A 25042-nucleotide genomic window follows, 5' to 3' on the forward strand; every position below is an offset into this window, starting at 1 on the left:
AGAGTGGGACGTGACTGAGCATGCACATGTGCGTGCAACAGAAAAACACGAGGATAGGGTGCTTTGAAAGCACGAAGAGTACCGTGACAGTCCACCCATTCACCCTACGGTGGGCATGTGCGTACCTACGCTCACACTCCTATTAATTTGATTATAAGACTCTCATCTAACACAATCCACAATCGCACCTATAGTCACATGCACCTACCCTCACCCTCTGGCGAGAACACCCATGGTCGTAGTACATCCAAGCCCAGCATTTCTGGGTTGTGAGCACTCATCTCCCTCTGGACTCAGTATGGTCCCTTATGATCCTAAGGCCTGTGGGTCAAATGAAAGCGAAGCCTCCTCAAATGGACAATGGCTGGAGGACAGATCTGGGCTTAAATTTTAAGCGAGATGCTTTCAAGCGGTAGGCACACAGGCAGATTGCATAGTTTCGAATTCTACTTAGAAACAAGTAAGACAGAGGAACATGAGTGGGGACCAGTAGGAAAGCATACACCGTATGCCAAATACAAAGATTTATCCCTATGACAGAGAGAGAGAGCAGTCATTGGGATCAGGCTCTTCATCTAGAAGATGGGTCAATGAGAAGGGTGTGAGGACTGCATCTTTTTAAATGAGGCATGGCACATAGTAGCCAGCACACAGTAGGTACTCAATGCATATTCTCCCTCTCACACACACACAGCTTTTGATCTGATGACAATGACCTCATTCTGCCAAAATAAACAACGGCTCACTCACTTTCCCTTTCCCTTCCTCTCCTTCCTCCTCTTTTATTTCCTCCTCCTGCCCATCCTTGGACACCCTGTCCTCTAGTGAACTCCTGAACTAAGGTTACTTGCCAACCACGGCCCATGGAAGTTCTCTCTCCCAGCCCAGATGTAAACGCCACACACACGCGTGCGCACGCACACACACACCCCCCTCCCCGGGCCATGTCTCCCTCTGTGACACAGGAGACTCATCCATTGTTGAACAAGCACAGTGACGAGATGTCGGCTTTTCCAGAGCTGTCACCATCTGACGTCCCTGCTCCTGGGAGGCAATGTTTCTTTTAAAGATGGACTGTTCTTAGTCGACCAAATCACCTCTGTCTTATGGAAGAAATTCAAGGTGATCAGGGTCGAGAATCTCCAGCGAGGCTGACAAATTCTGCACTTCCCAGGGCAGCGTTGAGGGGACACAATTGCTCCTTAACAAGCCTGTATCCTCTGCTAGACCCTGTTCTCCACACGTGGGGACGGGGGAGAGGCGAGGAGCCCACAGTTTAGGCAGCAGCCTAGGCCTGAACAAGATCGGGCGGCATGTAGCATTTCCTCCATCGTTCTCCAGGAGGGCCGTTTAGTTCCAAGGGCTGGCAGGGTCCTCAGGCTCACCTCCAGTGACTCCCAAATGCAAGAGCACTGGTGTGGGGCCTAATAGACCTAAATTTAAATCTTTATTCTACCATCAGTTAGTTTCAGGTCTGGGACAGCTCACTTCACCTTTCTGGGCCTCTCTTCAATCATCTAAGAACAGAGTTTAAGCATGCCAAGAACCACTGCACCTGGGTCATTGCAAAGGTCCCCGGATTCAAAGAGAAACAAGAGGGACTTTCCTGGTGGTCCAGTGGTTAAGACTTCACTTTCCAGTGCAGGGGACGCAGGTTTGATCCCCAGTCGGGGACAGGAGCTCTAAGATCACACGCCTCCCAGTGAGAAACCAAAACATAAAACAGAAACAATATTGTCACATATTCAATAAAGACTTTGAAATGGTCCACAGCAGGGGAAAAAAAAAATCTGTAAAAAAAGAAAAAGCAAAGAGAAACAAGGAGTGCAGTAGTTCAGGACATGGGCTCCGCGGCCAGCTTGCTTGGGTCCAAACCCAGGCCCACGGGTATAAGCTGTGTTTCCTTGGGCTGCTCACTTAGCCTCTCGGGGCCTCAGTTTCCTCTTCTACATTGATGGGGAATATTAATAATTCCCTCACAGGCTCATTCTAAGGATCCACTGAGACAGTATGTGTAAAGCACTTAGCAAAGGGCATGTCCAAATCAATAATGATTGTAAGAACACTCGGGAAAAGACTCGATAAACTGTAAAGTACCATCTTCATGTACTATTTACCATGAAGTATAGGAACACGCGTTCTAATCTAAGAAAACCAAGTGAATGGTGTATCACTGGATGGTTGTTTAACATAATTTAAAATTTTCATTTGGGGGGCTCCCACGGTGGTCCAGCAGTTAAGACTTCACCTTCTAGTGCAGCGGGCGTGAATTCAATCCCTGGTTGAGGAACTAGGATCCCACGTGCCTCACGGACAGAAACCCAAAACAGAAAACAGAAGCCATATTGTAACGAATTCAATAAAGACTTTAAAAAGTCTTTGATGATCCACATCAAACAGAATCTTTAAAAAAACAAAATTCCTTCTGAATGAAAGCATTTACCTTGGCTCACAAGGTGGGGAAACTGTGAGGAACTTTAAACAGCGCCATGAATGACTGGTTTCTTATCCCACTCACCTTAACTTTGTGCGTATTATATGCAAGACCCTGTGGAGGAAATGTTTATACAGATAAGTCCATTTTAACCTCACTGGGCCAATATTTTCATCCCCACAGTGAAGGAAACTGGGCCTCAGAGAGATTAAGTGGCCCAAATGCTCTGGAATGTTCCCAAAGTGAGGTGGTGACTTGGATCTTGAGATGTCCAAGTCCAGTGTTCCTTCCAAGAAAAAAAAAACCTTAAGTCGTCTTGTTGAAGTGACAGCAGGCTGTCAACAGATGAAGCTCTTCAGAGCTGTCTTAATAAGAGTCTCGTGTGCTTGGTGCTTAGGGAATGAGGCTGGCTCGGGTTGCTGGGCACCCAGTTGCCATCAGTAGAGCCCAGGGGTGTGACCTTAACCCTGGCTGTGGAAGGTCCCTTCCTCCCCTCTGTTGGCCTCCAGGGGCCCGCAGCCTTACCCACGGGACTCCACTGCCCCCGTAGCCCAAGCTCTGCCAATGCACATGAGTTTCAGGCTCTCTTGTTTCTACTTTACTGCTCAGAGGAAGGAACTGGTACCAAGAGGTCCACAAAGCCACATAGCCAGAGGCATACTCGTCACTTCTGAAACCCTTTCAGCTTTGTCCCCTTCCCCCACCACCCCAGATCTGACTTTTCTCATCTTCCCAAAGCTAAGTACATCGGCTGCTACCTGGATGACACCCAGAGCCGGGCCCTTCGAGGCGTGTCCTTTTTCGACTACAAAAAGATGACCGTCTTCCGTTGCCAGGACAACTGTGCAGAACGGTAGGGCCCCAGTGTCCCAAGCTCCCTGCATTCAGACCCCTTCCTTCGCAGCTCCCTACCTGTGGTGGTCTTTCTTTTCTCTGTGGGAGGGCATGATGAAGGATGGACATGTGACTTTAAGAGAAGGGTGATGCAAGGGTGTGGGGGTGGGGGGGCCATGCTTGTGTACATTCTCTTGCCTGAAAAATCCCATAGACAGAGCAGCCTGTCTCATGGACGCTGGAGATCAAGAGTAGGGAGTTGGTCTGTAGGAATCTGTGATTGTGCAGTTGTGTGAGGCTATGCCTAGGTGTGAGTTTACAGTGTACACTCTTCAGGGCGATATGTTTGTGAGGTTAAGGCCAACATCAAATTGCCTTTAAAGAATAGTGGCTGTGAGTGCCGGAGTCTCTGTGGTCATGTTGGCAAGGGTCCAGAATTGTGGGAAAAGCACAAGTGAGTGTTTCTGTGCAGGCAAGTGTGAGTCTGTGGGCATGAGGCTTGTGAGATGCCTGTGGGAAAGCTGAGGTGGGAGCCTGCAATCAGGGATATTTCGTGGCTCCCCAGCCAAGAGACTCTTCGTTCCTGTCCCAGGGCGAAACACTCACCTGTCCAGGCAATGTTTTCCAATCTAAGGAGAAAACGATGTTCTCAATGAGAACAGGCCCTAAGGGGAGGGAGCTGACATTTCGAGAGTAGACAGACCCCAGGGGACAGCTAGTGAGGACCCTGGGGCCAGGCCTGGGAACCAGCCCTGCTGTCTGGGAGGCGCCGAGCAGTGAGCAGACCTGCCCCTCCCCCATGCCCTGGGTCCCGGACCCGTGGCTGTTTGCGGGAGGCCTCTCACATGCTGACTCGAGCCTGATGCCTCTGGAGGTCACAAGCTCTGGAAGAGCTCGGCTGCACGGCTGGAGTGGAAGTGGGCAAGTGGGTGGCCAAGGGACCCTTCCCTCTCTCCCTGATTAGGAAACACTGTCCGCTTAATAATTAGCTTCCAGAACAGTCCACCATCAAAATCCTGAACTCAGGACCACCTCCAGCTTAGGAGAGACTCCCAGCTCTCTAGGATATTGATTAATCTATTTATTGGACTGTGGGGAGACAGAGGTAAATGACAGGGGCCATGCCCTCAGAGGGGTCTTGTGGGGGCTGAAGAGTTAGTATTTGCCAAGCACATGTTTGAGAACAGCGCCTGGCAGACAGTAAGTGTAAGCTCTTTCTGTTCTGCGGCCCAAGCCTGCTCATGCTTCCATCCCTGCAACTAGCTGGGGAGCCCCTTGGGGGCAGGGCCTTGGCTGACTCACCTCTGGCTCTATCTGGAAGCACGTGTGGGCTGCCAACAAGCTTGTGCAGAACCAAACTGAACTACTCAAGTTGAACTGACTCATGTTCTGAAGCTCAATCTTGGCTGTCACCTCCTGAGAAGTCTCTCCTGACACCCCAGGCATGTTGGGCGCCTCCTGCATTTCCACCATCTGTGATTTATTCCATCTCACCCTCATCTCACTGTGCAGCCCTTTTCTAGTTACGTGCTTGTCTCTGCCTCTAAGATGTGAGCTCCAAGACACGCATGTCAGCATCAACTGGGATGTGAAAGTCACTGTCGTGTCCGACTTTTGCAACTGCATGGACTATATAATCCATGGGATTCTCCAGGCCAGATTACTGGAGTGGGTAGCCTTTCCCTTGTCCAGGGGATCTTCCAAACCCAGGGATCGAACCCCGGTTTCTGGCATTCCAGGCAGGTTCTTCACCAGCTGAGCCACAAGGGAAGCCCAAGAACTTCCTGACCCTTGAATTAAACCGGGGTCTCCTGCACTGCAGACAGATTCTTTACCAACTGAGCTATCAGGGAAGCTCACCTGGGATCTTTCAAAACAAACTGCTGGGCCCCACCCGACTCCCAATTTTCAATTTGTTGGGTTTGAGTTGGAGTCCAAGAATTTGCATTTTTAACAAGTTCCCAGATGATACTGGATGCTGCAGGTCCCGGGACCATGGTTGGAGCCCGCTGCTCTGACTTTCACATCCAGCTGGGGCGCTTTAAAAGCTCCTGCTGCCCAGTAGTGGTCCTTCCACCAGTGGGTCCAGTTATATGTGACGGCCCCAGGGACACCTGAGAACCAAGGCTTCGGAGAGACAGAGAGGTGGAAGAAGGAGGAGGCTGACCCAGCCCCAAGATGCCCAGATAGTTTAAGATGCTCCTGCTGCATCTGCAATTTGTTTGGGGGGCTCCAAAATCACTGCAGATGGTGACTGCAGCCATGAAATTAAGACGCTTGCTTCTTGGAAGAACAGCTATGACCAACCTAGACAGTATATTAAAAAGCAGAGACATTACTTTGCCAACAAAGGTCTGTCTAGTCAAAGCTATGGTTTTACCAGTAGTCATGTATGGATGTGAGAGTTGGACTATGGAAAGCTGAGTGCTGAAGAATTGATGCTTTTGAACTGTGGTATTGGAGAAGGCTCTTGAGAGTCCCTGGGACAGCAAGGAGATCCAACCAGTCCATCCTAAAGGAAATCAGTCCTGAATATTCATTGGAAGAACTGATGTTGAAGCTGAAACTCCAATACTTCGGCCACCTGATGGGAAGAACTGACTCATTGGAAAAGACCCTGATGCTGGGAAAGATTGAAGGCAGGAGGAGAAGGGGATGACAGAGGATGAGATGGTTGGATGGCATCACTGATTTGATAGACATGAATTTGAGCAAGCTCCAGGAGTTGGTGAAGGACAGGGAAGCCTGGCGTGTTGCAGTCCATGGGATCGCAAAGAGTCAGACACGACTGAGCGACTGAACTGAACTGAACTGAACTGAACTGCGTCTGCAAGGAGATCAAACCAGTCAGTCCTAAAGGAAATCAACCCTGAGTACTCATTGGGAGGACTAATGCTGAAGCTGAAGCTCCAATAGTTTGGCCACCTGATGCGAAGAGCTGACTCAATGGACATGAGTTTGAGCAAACTTCAAGAGACAGTGAAGGACAGGGAAGCCTGGAGTGCTGCAGTCCATGGGGTTGCAAAGAGTCAGACACAGCTGAGCAACTGAACAACAATTGCCTCTGCCCAGGTGACCCTGTGGTTGCATACCACCCTGAGTTGTTGGGATGTTCAGAGACATGAGTCTGGGTGGGTCTGTGTCTCCAGCTAGACCCCAGAAGGCATGAGCTGACACCTCCCACAAGTCCAGTCTTTCAGGACCAGTAATTTGCAGGCTGCCCCCTGCCCCCAGGAACCTTTCTCAGTTCTGGAGCATTCCTCAGAGAACGCAGTGGGCAAGAGGACTGAGCAGGGCTCGTCCTACTCCTCTCCCCTCCCCCACTTCATAGCCACCCCTGGAGCCAGAACAAGCAATTCCCTTTTCATCTGTTTACAGACAGATCCTTACCAAGAGTCCTTTTTAGGAAATGATTCCATAGCTGTGAAAAAAGAAAAATGGAAAATGTTGCAGTGCCTGGATTTCTTTTTTATTTTAAGGAAAGTTTTTTTTACTTGGCTGGATATGTGACCTTGGTTTTCCAGAGAGATGCGAGAGTCCCCTGCCCCCTCTCCTGGGCCTGACTTCTCTCAGGGGACATAGAGGTATCATCTCTGGGTGGTGTTTCCCGGAACAAAGGGGCTAGACTCTGCACCTGTGATTGGCTCCTGGCTGAGGAAGGAAAGATCAGAGAGCAGGGAGGACAGAGGGACCACAGGATCGGAAGGGTGTAGTGAATGTCAAGGGTGCTGAAGGTGTATGTGGGTGGGTGTGAATGTGACGTGCTGTGTCTGTGTGGCGAAGTATAGAGGGGGTGTGAGGCCTCAGACAGGGAGGGAAGTCAGTGGTCTCCCTGGGGTCTCGTCCCCTCCTTGAGTCTCCCTGCCTGCCCCCACCCAGGACCTCCCTGTAATCCTTCTTGGCTTCTTGCCCATTGCACCTGCAAGACTTTCAGACTCCTCAGCCTCCACGACCTTCTCAGGGTCTCCTAATTCTCGATCTTGATGTCCCTTGGAGCATCCCTGTCTCCCAGATCTCCTTAGGTCTCCCTGACCCCCACAGCCTTCCTTGTTTTCCCCCCTCCCGCTTCCAGGAAAATAGGGAGAGCCCCCCACCCCAGTCTCCTCCTTTCCCTGTGGTCTCCCCATCTCCTAAAGCCTCTTGTCTACCCGCTGTCCACTGTGATGAGTCTCCTGTCCCCTGAGGTCCCCTCTTTCCTCCTTCGGCAGGGGGGTCTCTCTGTCATCCCACCTTCAGCATCTGTATCCCCGTCTCCCCTGGGGCCTCCGAGTCCCCAGAGCCAACTCATCCCCGGGGACCTCCTCCCTGGCCACGACTCCCTGCCCTTCCCCCGGGTCTCCATGGGGGCAGGCACCCCGGCCTGACAGCAGCCTCCCCCAGGGGTTACCTGTATGCTGGGCTGGAGTTCGGCGCCGAGTGCTACTGTGGCCACAAGATCCAGGCGGCCAACGTGAGCGAGGCGGAGTGTGACATGGACTGCAAGGGCGAGCGGGGCAGCGTGTGCGGGGGAGCCAACCGCCTGTCCGTCTACCGGCTGCAGCTGGCCCAAGAGTCAGCCCGCAGGTGTACGTGAGTCAGCCCCTCCCCCACCCACGCCCCCACCCCTCCTGAGCCCTCGGGCGCCGCCCCCCAGCCGCCACCACCTGCCCCAGCCTCGCCTCCAGCTGAATCCCTCTTCCGCCTCCACAGACTGAGAGCCTGACCTGGCCTACCCTTCCTGATTGGCTGAGAGCAGGTTGTCCCTAATGATGGTGACGATGATAATGACAGCAGCAAGCACTCTGTCATTTTCCAAGTGCCTTCTTTGCAAGAGCATGCCTGACCCTCGCGATGGCCCTCGAAACAGCAGTTATTCACCCACTTTACAGATAAGGAGACTGAGGCTCGGTGCCATGCAAGCAGCAGAGGATTTAAACCAACTCCAGAGCTTCTCTCTTAATTCTTCTCCTTTGGCCGTGCCATGCAGCACGTGGGATTTTCGTTCCCTGACTGGGGATTGAACCCAGGCTGCCTGTACTGAAGCGTGGAGTTAACCACTGGACCGCCAGGGAAGTCCCATAGTTTATGCCTTTAATGCTCCATAGAGACAATTTCCAGATGGTGCTAGTGGTAAAGAACTGGCCTGCCAATGCAGGAAATGTAAGAGGCAAGAGTTCGATCCCTGGGTTGGGAAGATGCCCTGGAGGAGGGCATGGCAACCCACTCCAGTGTTCTTGCCTGGAGAATCACGTGGACCGAGGAGCCTGGCGGGCTACAGTCCATGGGGTCGAGAGGAGTTGGACACAACCAAAGTCACTTAGCACGCATGCATGCAGAGACAGTCTATCCCTCACTTGCCAATGTCTCGATCTTATGAGAAAAACTCTCCAGTTTTCAGACTGAGGGAGGGAAGGGTGTAATTAGGCAAGGACAGGAGCCACCCCCTCCTCTGTGGATAGTGTCCCACTCTCCCTTCTCTGGCTGTTTAGCAGCATTTAATGTTTGTTTCTCAAACATCTGCTGTACACCGGGCACTGTGCTAAGCCCATTGCAAGCCTGATTTTGTTTCCCTTCCCTACAGACTTTTCAGGCAGTTGCCATGGTTAATCATCTCCATTTTACAGTGAGGAAACTGAGGCTTAATGAATTTAAGTAAGCCTGCCCAAGGTCACACAGCCTCGTGACCTCAGAGCTGACGTTCAGACCTACAAGCAGAGCTAATGGCCTTGATAAAAGACAGACGGCTGAGGTTTGTCCTGGGTCCTCTTCGGATGTGGTCCTGAGGTGCAAACAGGAATCCAGAACTACAAATCTCGAATTTGAACGTGCCGGGGAATCCCAGGGAGATCTTGCTAAAATGCAGACTCTGATTCAGCTTTCCAAGGAGGTCCTAGGTGATGCTAGGCCGCGGGTCCATAGACCACACCTTGAATAATAAGGCCTTAGACCTCGGTGGAGCTGACAAGGTCCGCCCAGGATGTAGGCCTGCCCACTCAGGTGAACGTGGCAGAACCTTAACACCTGTGTGCGTGCAGCAGAAGGCCTCTTCCATGTGAATGTCACCGCTGATAGAAATTCATCGCTGGTTTCCTTGATAATGTGTCGTTTTCCAAGCCCTGTTTTTGAAGCTCTGTTCATGCTTCGCTCTGCAGCAGGGTCAAGCGTGCTGCCAATTTGCAAAGCGGCTGATTACTAGAAACGGAGGTACCATCATCTCCTTGTCCATCATTGCCTCAGTTCACCCAGGTCTGAGGGCCCAGCTGGCAGAGGACACGGTGGGTGTGTGAAATCCAGGCTGGATAATGTCCATGCCGCGAGTTTCTGGTTTGGCCATTAGGGTAGTGAGGTCTTGGTTTGATGGCGGAGTCATCATCCCTGATACTGATTTCTTTAATTGTATTTGCTTATTTTTGGCTGTGCTGGGTCTTCCTTGCCACACGCAGGCTTCCTCCAGTTACGAGGAGTGGCAGCTGCTCTTCGTCGCAATGCATGGATCTCTCCTTGCCGTGGCCACTCTTGTTTGGGAGCACGGACTCTAGGCCACCCGGGCTCAGTAGCTGAGGCTCGTAGGCTCCAGAACGAGGGCTCAAGAGTTGTGACACACGGGCTTAGTTGCTCTGCGGCATGTGGAATCTTCCCACAGGCCAAGGCTTGAACCCTTGTCCCCTACGTTGGCAAGCGGATTCCTTACCGCTGGACTGCCAGGGAAGTCCACTAGTGACTCCCTTTATGCCAGTATTTACATTATTCAGATGGCGACTTTGACCATAAGAAGACATGACCTTAAAGTTATGTGTATTTAGAGGGAAAGCTGCAGCCACTAGAACATTCTGGTGAATGATGCTAAGCTAGATAACAAGAATATTTCATCAGCCGCTCTCAGCCAGACCTCCTTTTGCTTACTGTTCAGAGTGGCTGGGTGATATGAACATCCTCCTGTCTCTCTTGCCTCTGTCTCTCTGCCTCTGTTTCTGCCTCTCGCTGTCCTCCCCTGCCACACACACACACACACACACACACACACTCAGATACACAGACTATTAAGATCACCAGGTATAATAATAGTCTAATGCATGTGTTCCTCGTCTCTCCGTCGTGTCCGGCTCTTTGCAACCCCATAGACTGTAACCTGCCAGGCTCCTCTGTCCATGAAATTCTCCAGGCAAGAATACCGGAGTGGATTGCCATTTCCTCCTCCAGGGGATCTTCCCAACCCAGGGATCGAACCCGGGTCTCCTGCATTGGCAGGCAGATTCTCTAACCACTGAGCCACTTAAGAAGCCCAAGCAATAGCAGTCTCATGGACCATCAAAGGTTTTTGGTTTTTTTTTGTTTTCAATTACCTGAAATGTAAAAGCCTCAACACACATAAACCATGAGATTCTCTTACAGTCGGGTGTGTTTTGCCCTGGTAGCAGTGAGGGGGTGGGCTGATTGGGTGGTTGCTGGTAAGAGACCCCTGAGGCTGCTGGGAATGCTGCTGTGCCCCTCAGCTCACCCACCTCTGCAGTGATACTGTGTTCCATCTGAGAAAGGAACGTTCCATCCATACATTCAAGATGGGGAACCCATTCATTTCTACCGAGAGAGGAGTCCTGGAGTCTAAGCCCACCCCGGTTGTTCTGAATTGTCACTGTATAAGGCTGGAAGCTTGGGCACCTCCAGCAGGAGACTACAGAACGGAATCTAAGCCTTGCTAACCTCAAGGCTACTGTGGCTGAGATAAGACTGCAAGTGGCTTGGATAAGGAGACAGATGGTTGGTCAAGTTGGAACTCCTCATGGGCTCCCAGTTGGCAACATGGTATTGGGAGATAGCCTGAGGACTGTTCATTGAACCAAAACATTTGATGAGCTCCCCTGTGGCTTAGGCTTGGAGAGGAGAATGGGTAATAAAAAATAAAGCATAGTCCCTGCTCTCAAGGAGGTCACCGTCTAGTGGACAGGCAGACCCAAGACCAGTCGGGTCTGCTCAAGTGGGCAAGGGGGTGGTGACGTATATATAGGAGCCAAGAAAGCAACATTTGCACCGAATCTCATTCTAAGATTTCCAGGTAAAAGGAAGAGTCACATATCCAGCTGAGAGCAAAAATCCAGGATCAGCAAAGGTTATGTTTTGAATGACCTATTAGAAGCACCTTCTTTGCCGATGTTCCATTTTGCAGCTTTAGAAACTGAGGCCTAAAAAGCACAAGTGGCCAGACTGAACAGCCCTGGGGGCAGCTCCACAGAAGAAGGCTGACTGGTTAGGGCCTTGAAAGACGCACAGAATTTTGCCTGGTGTGAAAGAGGAGGATATTCAGACTCGAGACACATTGCCAGAGGGTGGGGGAGAAATCAGGGCAGAAGGAGCAGAGTGTCCAAATGCCAAGAGTTACTTTTAGTGGACAGCGGGCAGGCCTGATGTTCTCAAGGCCACAGTGCTTGTCAGGGACTGAGCTTGGGCTGGGACCCAGCTCTCCGACTCCTGGTTTGGGTGCTAATGCCATATAGTGCTGCAAACACCCTGGCCTCATGCTGGATTCCAGACCCCATGCCTCTCCTTTGGAAGCGCTCCTTGGTCTGACCTACCTCCTTCCTTCCCTGGCCCCTGGTCTCTCCTTCTGCCCTGTCTCCTGTCTCTACACGACACAGAATATCCAGTGTCTTTGCTATGGCTCAGTGGCATGCTTGATTTCCCACTCCTGAGATCTGATTTATACACAAATAAGTTAGAAAGGGAGGCCTTCCACCACCATGTGACGCTGGCATGTATTACTTTAGGCAGGGCAATGAGCAAATGCTCCAGGAAACAGGGGTGGTGGAAACCAGATTCCATTTGTAGAGTCATTAGTTTGTATTAACACTGTGTCCTAATTGTGTTTCCCAGGGCAGTGGCACAGAACTCTTAATGATTGTGAAGATCCAAAGGAGGCTTACTGTCTCTTGAGCACCCCTCTGGTGGGGTGTTGGCCTTGCATGGGGTGTCGGCCTTGTATGGGGAGCCAGCCTCGTGGGGGGAGCTGGCCTCCGTGTCTCCGAGGTGATGGAATGCTCCTACAGTAGTGAAAGCATTAAAAGGTTGGCAGAGCAAATGTCTGCAGGAACCCTGCTATTCTTCCTTGACACAGACTCTCAGGCACAAGGGCTCTTTGCCCTTGTTACAAAAGGACCGAGAAATGGACTTCCTTCTTGGTTGGATTACATTTTTCACAGCGGTTTGCTAAATGTGTCAGCAAGTGCGGCTTCTCCTCCCAGGGGCAGAGACCTGCTGGTGATTTGAGAATATTATGGCTTTATAGGACGTTGCAAGAAATTCCATTTGCCTGAAAGATTCTTGCAAGATTTGCTTTGCAAGGTTCACTAGAATTACATGGAATATATATATATATATATATATATATATATATATATATATATATGTGGTGCCCATGGGTGGCTGTCCGTGGTGCTGACCACCCTTCAGTGCCGCCTAAAACCTCGCGGGCTTTATGGGGGCTCAGTGGGTAAAGAATCCACCTGCCAATGCAGGTTTGATCCCTGGGGAAGGAAGATCCCCTGGAGAAGGAAATGGCAACCCCCTCGAGCATACTTGCCCGAGGAATCTCATGAACAGAGATGGGCTACAGTCCATGGGGTCACAAAAGATTCAGACACGATTTACTGACTAAACAGCAACAAAACCCCTGTGACTGCAGACCAGCCTCTCCCAGGACTCAGCCTTTTTCCCTCTTTTTTTTTTTTTTTCTCTTTGATGAAAGTATTATGAAGCTTACATTGTGTGTGCATGCTAAGTTGCTTCAATCAGGTCCGACTCTTTGCAACTCCATGGACTGTATAGCCTGCCAGGGCCCTCTGTCCATGGAATTCTCCAGGCAAGAATACTGGAATGGGTTGCCATGCCCTCCTCCAGGGAATCTTCCCGACCCAGGGATCGAACCCCCATCTCCTGTGGCTCCTGCATTGCAGGCGGATTCTTTACCGCTGAGCCACGAGGAAAGCTCTAGGAAGCTTATGTTATCACTGAAAAGATAGACCTTGACTTATGGTTTCCAGTTCGCACAGTGTAATTTGTATAGTGTTCTTGTTGTGTACTGTTCTTAGTTCTAGCGATTTTTTGTCTCTTGAAGGAGACAATGCTTGTCCTTTATGCTCACTATACTCTTTTTAACCACCTCACCATCTAGCCTCAGATGACCATGGAAAGTCACACTGGATGGAGGGAGGGGCCATGTCTAGCTCCTTCTTTGCCAGGCCTGGAGGTCTTTCCTTTCCCTTGATATATGCCTGGGATCCCTGAATTTTATAATTCAGATGGGTCTTCATGAGTTCTGCTGTGTACGGTCGAGGTATGAGAGCCAGAAAATTGTTCTCCTTCTGTATTGTGGTGGGGGGAAAGTAATTTGCACTTCTCCCTAAACCAAACTCCAGGGAGGCTATGGGAGCAATGGATATAGGGTTTTTTGCATTTCTCTATTTGGCTGTGCCAGGTCTTAGCTGCAGCATAAGGGATCTAGTTCCCCATCCAGGGATTGAACCTGGGCCCCCTGCATTGGGAGCATGGAGTCTTAGCCCCTGGACCACCAGGGAAGACTCTGGATGTAGGTTTCAAGATCAGGCACACATTGTTTCTATCCCAGCTCTTTCACTGATTTGCTATTTTGACTTTGACCATGCCACTCTTTCCCTCTGAGCCCCAAGAGCCTCATCTGTAATATGGGGACAGTTCCAACCCCGAAAGATTGCTATGACGGCCATGTGAGATAAAATCGAGAAAGCACAGTGCCTGCTTGGAGTAATGGTCATGCATCTTCCTTCCTAAAATGAAAACTCCTCAATTCACTCCGAGCAGCACCCAGCTCAAGTTATTTGAATTTCCAACAGCTCACAGGAGCCTTTGGTGATGCCTAAAAATAGCTGGTTTTGAATTCTCCTCGGACAGTTAGGCTCTTTGTGTAATTCAATCTCCCTCTGATTATAGGTAGCCATTAACAGCTCCCAGCTCACTGCCTTTCCTCCTCACCGGCATCTTTAATGCAGTAGAGCTTGGCCTAATTACCCTAGGGGGTGGTGGCCTCTTTCAAACCAAGGAGAACTCTTCCTCGCCTGCCTTTAAGCTGATGCCTGGTGGCATTTCCCTCATTTTTGTGAAGCCCCAGAACAAAGAGGTGATGGGCTTCAGAGAGACTTGCGCTGCCCCCCATCAAGAGAGCTGATGAACAGTTGCTCTGCTCGCCTCTTGCTAGTAAAAAAACCCCAAGCTGCCGAGGTCATGCACCATCCCAGCTGGCCTGGCAATGAAGAGCTGACATTATCAGAATGTGGGGCACGGGCTTTTGTGATCCTTGGACCCCTCCTGTGGAGCCTGAGAGGGTTTCTGGGAAATTCAGGTGGCTGGCACAGGGTCTCCAGAGCCCATCCAGGTTGGAATTTGATAGGCCTCCTGCAGAATGGCAGAGAGGTGGGAACCTAGGAAGTGACGTCAAGTAAGACTGGAGCCAGATCCCGACTCTGTACCCCACTAGCTGTGTGAGCTGTAATACCAATCAAATCTTGTTATGTCTCAGGATCTCCAGCTGCAAAACAGGATAATAGCATCATCTACTGCTTAGGTTGTTCTGAGGATTAACTGAGGGAACATGTGTAACATCAGGGCTTCCCTGGTGGCTGAGAGGGTAAGGAATCTGCCTGCAATGCAGGAGACCTCGGTTCGATCCCTGCATCAGGAAGATTTCCTGGAGAAGAGAATAACTACCCACTCCAGTATTCTTGCCTGGAGAATCTCATGGACAGAGGAGCCTGGTGGGCTATAGTCCGTGGGGTTGCAAACAGTCGGACATGACTGAGTGATAAACACACACACACATGTGTAACATACCTGGCATCAACGACATAGAGTTAACAGCTGTTATTATTTTCCTCTGTTACTCTCCTTCAGCAAGGGTTGCTCATTAGGAAGACATTACTCAGGGTTACTGCTACTGTCCAGGAACTGTGTACTGCACAACTCCAGGGGGCGCCATTCTCACGGGCTGCAGGCTGTGAAGAGCAGCAGCTCTGAACTTCATGCAGGATTCCCCTTGGGAATTAAGAATGCACAAAGATCCAAAATATTTTGAGTTGGATTCCCCCAGAGACAAGGCTGTGAGCTTTGGTTTACTTGAACGATGACCCCACGATGGACCTCCAGGGGAGTGAAGACATGAGACCAGGGAAGGGAAGGAGTCAACACAGACCCTTTACGAAGCAAGTCACTACTGAGGAAGCTTAATCCTGTTGGGAAGGCAGTAGAGAGGGTTCTTCAAAGATGTCCCATCAGAGGGGCAGGAAGCTGCAATATTTATCCTCCAAAGTTCACCCGACATCAGCTGAGGGTGGCTCCCAAGGAGATTAATTCCCTGGAAGCATAGTCCATCCTTCACACACCCTAGGTGTTTACAGGACGTCACTGGCAGCCTGTACTGGGATGGTGAGTGCCAGGAGTGTATTAATGGGGCACTGATAGTGTCTCCTACGTAGGGTCTGGCCACCCTTTAATCATGATCGGGTGATGGAGAAGGAACGGGAAGAGACATTGGCCAAATCCTGGTAGGTCTCGGGCCCTGTCGACGCCACTGTATCAACTTCCATCCCAACTGTGCAGGCTAGAGATGATGATCCCTGAGTACAGACGAGGAAGCCAAGGCTCAGGCCAAGGACACACACTGTGGAAGGTGCAGATCCAGGTCCGTCTGGATTTAAAACCAGTGCCCTTCCTGCTGGGCATGAGAGACCTTTTGCAAACAGCAAGGCATCCACCTAGTGCTGTGAAAGTCCAAAACTGTGTCACCAGAGAGTGTTAGGAAATTTAAGGGATCCAGGCTGGCCGCTTCTCATGTGTTTTCAGATGTAAGAGACAAGAGAGCCTTGCACCAGCAGTAGGGAGAACCAGTGGCCCGTTCTGAATGTGTTAGTCGCTCAGTCGTGTCCGACTCGTTGCAACCCCATGGACTGTAGCCCACCAGGCTCCTCTATCCATGGATTCTCCAGGCAAGAATACAGGAGTGGGTAGCCGTTCTCTTTCCCAGGGGATCTTCCCAACCCAGGATCAAACATGGGTCTCCTACATTCTAAGCCGATTCTTTACCATTTGATCACCAGGGAAGCCCTGACCCATTATACAGATGGAAGGAATGAGGCTAGAAGGATGATTCAGCATCTTGGTCACCTTGCATATTCTCAGTGTTCTGATCACCAAGCTATAATGGAGAGCAGCCTGCAGAGAGAGGTGCCCTCCAAAGTGTTCCCCAGGCCCCTGGGACTCCAGCCTTCCCACAGGGCATCACAAGGTTGTCTGTGAATCCACATGGTTTCCCTCTAAAAACAGAATGGGCAGGACTGTAGAAACACCGCACATCGGCAGGTTAACTGCTCCTAGAACTAACATCCCAAACCTGTGCGCCTCCCCACCCCCACCCCAGTGGACACCTTGACCAAAGGGAGACTCGCAACAGCAGCTTCTGATCCCTCTCTGGCCCTTTAAGGCCTCGGAAAACCTCACTTTACTTGGTATTCAGGGCATTTAGTTCAGCTCTGCTTTCTAAGCTGGGAGGTTCAGGGACTCATTAACAGATGCTGAAATGTCAAAGGGAGACCTGTCTGAGCTGTGCTGGGCTTACAGAGTCTTCCTTCTTCCCAGCTTGAAGTCTGGCCTCCCTGCATCCAAGAAGGCAGGAAAAGACCACCTGGGAGATGCCAGGGTAGGAATTCTACTTCCTCTAAGGAGCTAGATTCACAGACTTTTGCCTGCCCCTTCCCTGGGGTCTCAGATGGTAAAGAATCTGCCTGCAATGCAGGAGACTTGAGTTTGATCCCTGGATCAGATTGGGAAGATCCCCCAGAGAGGGGAATGGCTACCTACTCCAGTATTCTTGCCTGGAGAATCCCATGGACAGAGGAGCCTGATGGGCGACAGTTCATGGGGTCAAAAAGAGTCGGACACGACTGAGCAACTAACACTTTTACTTTTCACAAAGAGAATCGAACTCCAATGTCAAGAAACCCCAGAGTGACAGCCTTGGCTTTGTGAATGGTTAGTGGTCAAAGGGGAGTGAATACACATCTCAGTGTTTTGGAAATGCCCAAACAGGGTCTGGGGCTGGTTTCTTAGAGAGGGGTAGCCCAGAGTGTAGGGACTCAGAGCTCAGATGTTCCCAGGCTGGAATCCAGATACCTGTCAGCTCTGTGGCCTTTGGGAATCACTTCCCCCTCTGAGCTTGTTTCCCCTTCTGTTTGATGGGGAGAGTGAGACCTGCTTTGTCATTAGGAATATAAAGTGTATCACGTGTTTACACAGTGCCTGGCACATGAAGAGTATTTGATCAAAAGTGAAACGATCTTAGACTCAGATGCCAGTCTTAGCTCTGCCTCATAATCTGGGTGACTTTATCAATTGGTTTCAGTCCTCTGAGACTTGCGTTTCCCTGTCTTAAAAATGGGGCTCCTTATACCACCAGGGCAATGCAAGTGTTCAACGAGGCCATGTGTATTCAGCTTAGTTCCCAGCTAATAGCATGTTTGATGTGACTATAACTATCTAAGGGGACTTCCCAGGTGGCACAATGGTAAAGAATCCACCTTCCAATGCAGGAGACACAGGAAATGTAGGTTCAATAAGATCCCCTGGAGGAGGAAATGGCAACCCACTGCAGTCTTCTTGTCTGGAAGATTCCATGGACAGAGGAGCTTGGTGGGCTACAGTCCATGAGGTCACAGAAGAGTCAGACATGACTGAAAGAGCAAGCATAAGCATCTAACCATTATAGTAGCATTATTATTATTGGAAGAAGCATAGAGTTGGGAGACCGAGTAACCTGGCTTTGATCTCACTCTGTCCTTAGCCAATTTTGTGATCCTGGAAGCCAGAGTGCCTCCTTGAACCAGCCGTGGCAGCTACGGCTCGCGGCTACTGTGAAGATTCAATGGATCCAAAGCACCCAGCCAGGAGCCTGGCATCTGTGGAGGCTCAACAAACACTAGTAGAGTCTAGAGAGAGACGGGGAGCCCCCTTATTTCTGAGAGCAAGGCCAGCATCTCTTTGTCCTGGCACCTGAGTTGGCATCCAGCTAACTGAGTTGTCTGGTTAAATGAAGGTTTGTGCACACCACTTCTGGCCTCCCATCTCATTGCTGTAAACCTTAGCTCAAATGGGCTTCCCTTGTGGCTCAGCTGGTAAAGAATCTGCCTGCAGTGCGGGAGACCTGGGTTCGATCCCTAGGTTGGGAAGATCCGAGAGGGGAAAGTCTATCCACTCCAGTATTCTGGCCTGGGGAATTCCATGGACGTCCACTTTCACTTTTTCTCAAATACCTGACTCTCCTGCCTGTCCTTGCCTTGTATGGCACATTCTCTGAGCTTCATTAAAAATTCCTTGTCTGGGGAGGCCTTACAAATAGCTGTGACAAGAAGAGAGGCAAAAAGCAAAGGAGAAAAGGAAAGATATAAGCATCTGAATGCAGAGTTCCAAAGAATAGCAAGAAGAGATAAGAAAGCCTTCTTCAGCGATCAATGCAAAGAAATAGAGGAAAACAACAGAATGGGAAAGACTAGAGAGCTCTTCAAGAAAATTAGAGATACCAAGGGAACACTTCATGCAAAGATGGGCTCAATAAAGGACAGAAATGATGTGGACCTAACAGAAGCAGAAGATATTAAGAAGAGGTGGCAAGAATACATGGAAGAACTGTACAAAAAAGATCTTCACAACCCAGCTAATCATGATGATGTGATCACTAATCTAGAGCCAGACATCTTGGAAAGTGAAGTTAAGTGGGCCTTAGAAAGCATCACTATGAACAAAGCTAGTGGAGGTGATGGAATTCCAGTTGACCTATTTCAAATCCTGGAAGATGATGCTGTGAAAGTGCTGCACTCAATATGCCAGCAAATTTGGAAAACTCAGCAGTGGCCACAGGACTGGAAAACGTCCATTTTCATTCCAATTCCAAAGAAAGGAAATGCAAAAGAATGCTCAGACTACCACACAATTGCACTCATCTCACATGCTAGTAAAGTAATGCTCAAAATTCTCCAAGCCAGGCTTCAGCAATACATGAACCGTGAACTCCCTGACATTCAAGCTGGTTTTAGAAAAGGCAGAGGAACCAGAGATCAAATTGCCAACATCCGCTGGATCATGGAAAAAGCAAGAGACTTCCAGAAAAACATCTATTTCTGCTTTCTTGACTATGCCAAAGCCTTTGACTGTGTGGATCACAAGAAACTGTGGAAAATTCTGAAAGAGATGGGAATACCAGACCACCTAGCCTGCCTCTTGAGAAATCTGTATGCAGGTCAGGAAGCAACAGTTAGAACTGGACACGGAACAACAGACTGGTTCCAAATAGGAAAAGGAGTACGTCAAGGCTGTATATTGTCACCCTGCTTATTTAACTTCTATGCAGAGTACATCATGAGAAATGCTGGACTGGAAGAAACACAAGCTGGAATCAAGATTGCTGGGAGAAATATCAATAACCTCAGATATGCAGATGACACCACCCTTATGGCAGAAAGTGAAGAGGAGCTAAAGAGCCTCTTGATGAAAGTGAAAGAGGAGAGCGAAAAAGTTGGCTTAAAACTCAACATTCAGAAAATGAAGATCATGGCATCCGGTCCCATCGCTTCATGGGAAATAGATTGGGAAACAGTGGAAACAGTGTCAGACTTCATTTTGGGGGGCTCCAGAATCACTGCAGATGGTGATTGCAGCCATGGAATTAAAAGACGCTTACTCCTTGGAAGAAAAGTTATGACCAACCTAGACAGCATATTCAAAAACAGAGACATTACTTTGCCAACAAAGGTCCGTCTAGTCAAGGCTATTGTTTTTCCAGTGGTCATGTATGGATGTGAGAGTTGGACTATGAAGAAGGCTGAGCACTGAAGAATTGATGCTTTTGAACTGTGGTGTTGGAGAAGACTGTTGAGAGTCCCTTGGACTGCAAGGAGATCCAACCAGTCCATTCTGAAGGAGATCGACCCTGGGATTTCTTTGGAAGGAATGATGCTAAAGCTGAAACTCCAGTACTTTGGCCACCTCATGTGAAGAGTTGACTCATCGGAAAAGACCCTGATGCTGGGAGGGATTGGGGGCAGGAGGAGAAGGGGACGACTGAGGATGAGATGGCTGGATGGCATCATGGACTCGATGGACGTGAGTCTGAGTGAACTCCAGGAGATGGTGATGAACAGGGAGGCCTGGCGTGCTGCAATTCATGGGGTCACAAAGAGTCGGACATGGCTGAGCGACTGAGCTGAACTGAACTGAGCTGGGGTGACCGATGCAATGGGACTTCACCTCTGTGCACACTGGGCCATGGGATGGGAGACCACGGGACACCAGTGGCATTTGGGGCTGTGACGATTCTTCATTTGGAAGGTGGAAGGCCGTCCTGTACAGAAGAGAATCTGCATAGTCTAACCTCCTCCTTATCATTTACACGTGGGGAAACTGAGGCCAGGACCACAGCACCCACCACCATCGCTTCTCCCCAGCCCGGAGTGAGAGGTGGGGAAGTGGAGGAGACGGCGCTGATAGCAGGAGTCTGCAGCATGCTCCGGAGAGTAGTCATTTAACCCAATTCTGGATGTCCTCTCAGCTTGCTACATTTCCCTCCACCACGAACAACTTCAGGCTCCAGGGTGCCAGGTGGTAGGGATAATCACTGGGGTGCCTTTGACAGCTGAGATTTAAAATTTTCATTCCTAGACTCCCTCCCCCTCCTCCACCATCCTTCTGCCTGAGGAGTAATTTCATATCTTTTTCTCTGCACTTAAATATAGGTATGCTAAAAAAAAAAAAAAAAAGGAGGGGGTTGGTGGCGGTGGGCTGCTTACCAGTACATAGACCCAGATACATACATGGATGGAGATATACAATTTTTGCAGCTTGCTTCACTTGCCCCAAGGGTTAGCATCATGTTTCTGAGATAATCCTCAGCACGATTTTGCTGACAGTGGGTCTTCAGTATTGCCATACAACCTCCCTTTCTAAGCCCTGTCTCTCTCATTTGTCACATGAGAGTTTGCTATGGACCCTGCAGAGTTCTCAAAAGGTAAAATGAGATGGCTTTTGCAAAGGTCTCGGAAGGGTGGATAACACACGGTAGTCGCCGACACGTAGTAGACACTCACTAAACGGCTCCTACCTGTGTGCTCCTGGCTCGGATTCGCTCGTCAACAGCGTCCTTTGTTTTCTGCGAAAGCTGTGCTTCTAGAAAAACATGTTCAGCTCAAATCTGAGAACCATGGAACCCAATTTAAAATGGGCATCAATAAGCCTTTAGATAAATTTGACAGGGGCCACTTTTAACTGTTAAAATTTGTCTTTATTATATCAAAAAATAAATGTGCACTGTCAAAAAGGTTGGGAAAGAGGTTTACAGAAAAAGGTAGAAATAAAAATTGTCTATAATCCTATCCAGTCAGTCAGAGTTCTCCAGAGAAACAGAACCAGCAGGCTGTGTGGAAATGTGTAAATTAAGAGATTGGCTTAAGGAAGTGGCTCATGAAATTGTGGAGGTTGGCAGGCCTGACATCCAGAAGCTGAATTCCTTCTTCCCTGGAAAACCTCTTTTGTTTTCCTCTCTCATTCTTTCAACTGGCTGGATGCAGCTCACCCACATTTCAGAGGGAAAGTGTCCTTAAAGTCAGCTAACTATAGATGTTAATCCATCTACAAAAAACGCTCTCAACAACACCTAGAACAGTGTCTGACCAAACAGCTGGGCATCATAGCCTCACAAGTTGACACAAAACGTAACCATCACACCTACTATTCAGAGATAACCCTCTAGAGATTTATATTGAGAGATCATTTGTGTACACAACTGACATTTTATAATAGGTGGAGTGTCATCTTTTCAGTTTTTATTTGGCATCCTATCTTGAATACATCTTTGGAGAGACAAAGCTCTCTCTAAAGTAGCCTTTAGCCTCTTTATTCTAATGGGGCATGAATCCCAGTGTGTCATCATCCCACACATTATTTGTCCACACTTCATTGTTGGACAGTGAGGTTGTTTTCAGTCTTTCCTGTGTTAATTTAAATCATTTCTGCAATGAGCATTCTTACTGATAAATCTTTATGTGTATCTGTAGTGAATGCAAAAGGTATCCACCCAAATCCTCTTTACCGCCAGTGGCTCACATCTGCCCCCTTGCCTGAAAAATGATCCTTGACCCAACAGCTTCCCAGATGACAGACACTGAGGAGGGGTGGGCAGACAAGGCCAAGGTTCCACAAGGTGGAACCACCCTTGTGATGTCACTTACCCTCCAGGCTGAAGATGTTACCCAGCTAAGGTCACATGCTTACTTAGCTCCTCTCCTCCTCTGCCCGCTTCCCTCTCACCATTCTCCTGAGAGCACGCCCTCAATAAAACACTGCCTCAGGGTGTGCTTCAGGTAAACTCAGCTGAAGACAACAGCTGAGTATTGTTTTGAGGATAAATTTTATTAAAGAGGTAGCAATGGCCTCCAAATTTTCTACTATGTAGCTTGGATGCTTCCACATTAGCGAATTAAAGGGAATCTCTCCAGTAAATCAGCCTCTTGTAGCACTGCATGGGGCAGACACTCTTGAGGTACTGAGTGTCTCCCCTAAAGCCCAGGATGAGGGGGCAGAGCACCCCAGTGCTGGAAGAAGGAGCGGGAGGACCCTGGACCCCTTGGCTTCCCTCTATCTCAAATGCCCAACCCTCTCCTGAGATCACGAAAATCCTCCATAGCATCTAAGTTGCCACCACCAAGGATGCGAAAGTGAGAAGTAGGAATGGTGGCAAAGAAAAGGGGACTGCATGGCCCAGCAAGAACATCTCAGCAACCCGGGTTGTGGACAGAGATGCTAGGGTTGAGGACATTCTTGGAATTTTCTAGCTCATGAATCTCCACCATGTGTCCTTGCCTCCGCTGGGCGTCAGTTCATCAGTGCTTCCTTCAGAAGGTGGTTCTCCCAGCCTGCATCTGACTGTTCCTTTTCCCCTTGGCTCTCCAGATGGAAGCGCAGTCTTCCGAGGCTGCTTCCGCAGGCCTGACAACCTCTCCCTGGCCTTGCCCGTGACGGCCGCCATGCCCAACATGTCCGTGGACAAGTGTGTGGACTTCTGCACGGAGAAGGTGAGCCTGCTTTCACACACGGAATTCCAGGGAGGGCAGTGTGGGGCAGCTGGAGAAGCGAGACGCTTGGCTGGGGGAGCAGCCACCTGGCTGCTCTGAGGAAGGTTTTGCCTGTGACGTGTGACGCAGGAGGGGAACTTGGATCCAAAGGCTAGGAGTTGTGCAGGGTCTGTTTCTTTCCCTCTGAGGAAGTGTGTTTGTTCTAATAGTGAGGACTGCTCAGGAGTGAGGGTGACATGTGAACTGGGCCTAGAAGCAGGCATCAAGGGTTGCCAGGTAAAGCCCAGGACAATCCCACTTTGGACAAGAGTGAGTTCCCCATCGCTGGAGGTATACAAGCAGAGGCAGGGCAGGTGTGGCATCAAGAACTTTGGGTGCTGGATAGCAGCTGGACTGGGTGATCCAACTGGATGGTCCTTTCTCAGCCTGAGATTCCTGATGGGGCTGACTGTTTATCCTTCTTCCCAAATCAGACAGAGAACTCCACAAGAGTAGAGGCTATGCCTAAAACATTTTGTGACCACTCTTGATACCCAGCATGGAGCTAAGCTCATCACTGGCATCCAGTGATATCTGAGAAGCTCCCTCCAACATTCAAGGTGAGCTAATTATATGATGGTCCACAGGAGAACCCCCACTTCCCCACCACAAGAAAGTGGTTACCCATTTCATTCATCCTCTCAGCTACTATTTGATGAGAACCTCCCTTGTGCCAGGCCCTTGTGCTCAATGCGGGGAGTGCAACGTCAGCGAGATGTGGTCTTTATCCTCAGTGATGCTGGCATTGGCTGGGGGCCGCTTTGTGGCTCCTCCTGGGTGCTCAGCCCACACCCCAGCTCCTGAATGCTCCCACCTGTTCTGTCATCCTGCCTGGCTGTTTCTTTCATCAAGGCTCCTAATTCACAAAGCACCTTTCAGAAAGATCGAGAGGCAGCAACATCATAGAGGCTGCCACTTACTGAGCCCCTCCATGCACCCCTCTGTCCCATGGGTCACACAGCTTACCTCTCACAACAAGGCTAGGAACTGGGAATTTTCCTCCCCATTTCACAGATGATAAAACCAAGGCTCAGACAGTCACTTCCCAAGCTCACGGTACAAGCAAGTGGCGGAATGGGTTCTGACACCAAATCTATGGTCTTCTGAGCTCCCCTGGAGACTCCATGGGCTTCCTAGGTGCGCTAGTGGTAAAGAACCCACCTGCCAATGCAGGAGGCATAAAAGATGCAGGTTCAGTCCTTGAGTTGGGACGATCCCCTGAAGGAGGGCATGGCAACCCACTCCAGGATTCTTGCCTGGAGAATCCCATGGACAGGGGAGCCTGGCTGGCTATGATCCATAGGGTCGCAAAGAGTCAGACACAACTGAAGCGACTTAGCATGCACGCAGTCAGAGATGCCCACAGAGGGGCTTGCAGGAACTCCTCAAGGTCCAGGAGCCATTCAAGGGCAGCCAGGTAACTTCAGGTCACCAAACATTTCCTGAGTGCTTGCTCTGCTCCCTGGAGGCCTCCTGGAAGGTCAGGGGAGCTGTTCATAAGATTTTTAAAAGTTTGACCATCTTTTGGTCCAGCTTTCTCTCTTGGGCAGGAATCCCCCTCCCATGGCCTCCCCTCCAGGTGGACATCCATCTGTCCTGAGGGCCCAAGGGGAAACTACAG

At 49.8% G+C, this 25042-nt stretch overlaps 1 protein-coding gene across 2 annotated transcripts in view; it reads left to right on the forward strand.

Annotated features, from left to right (window-relative positions):
• WSCD2 (WSC domain containing 2) overlaps positions 1–25042 on the forward strand; it is a 117102-nt gene that overhangs the window by 72347 nt on the left and 19713 nt on the right. For both annotated transcript variants that reach the window (XM_018061077.1, XM_018061076.1), the window contains 3 exons: positions 3173–3287; positions 7649–7833; positions 23261–23382. In XM_018061077.1, coding sequence (XP_017916566.1) covers positions 3173–3287; positions 7649–7833; positions 23261–23382 — 422 coding nt within the window. The remainder of the gene's footprint in view (positions 1–3172; positions 3288–7648; positions 7834–23260; positions 23383–25042) is intronic.

The sequence above is a fragment of the Capra hircus genome, chromosome 17 (assembly GCF_001704415.2).
Source record: "Capra hircus breed San Clemente chromosome 17, ASM170441v1, whole genome shotgun sequence".
Classification (NCBI taxonomy): Eukaryota; Metazoa; Chordata; class Mammalia; order Artiodactyla; family Bovidae; genus Capra; species Capra hircus.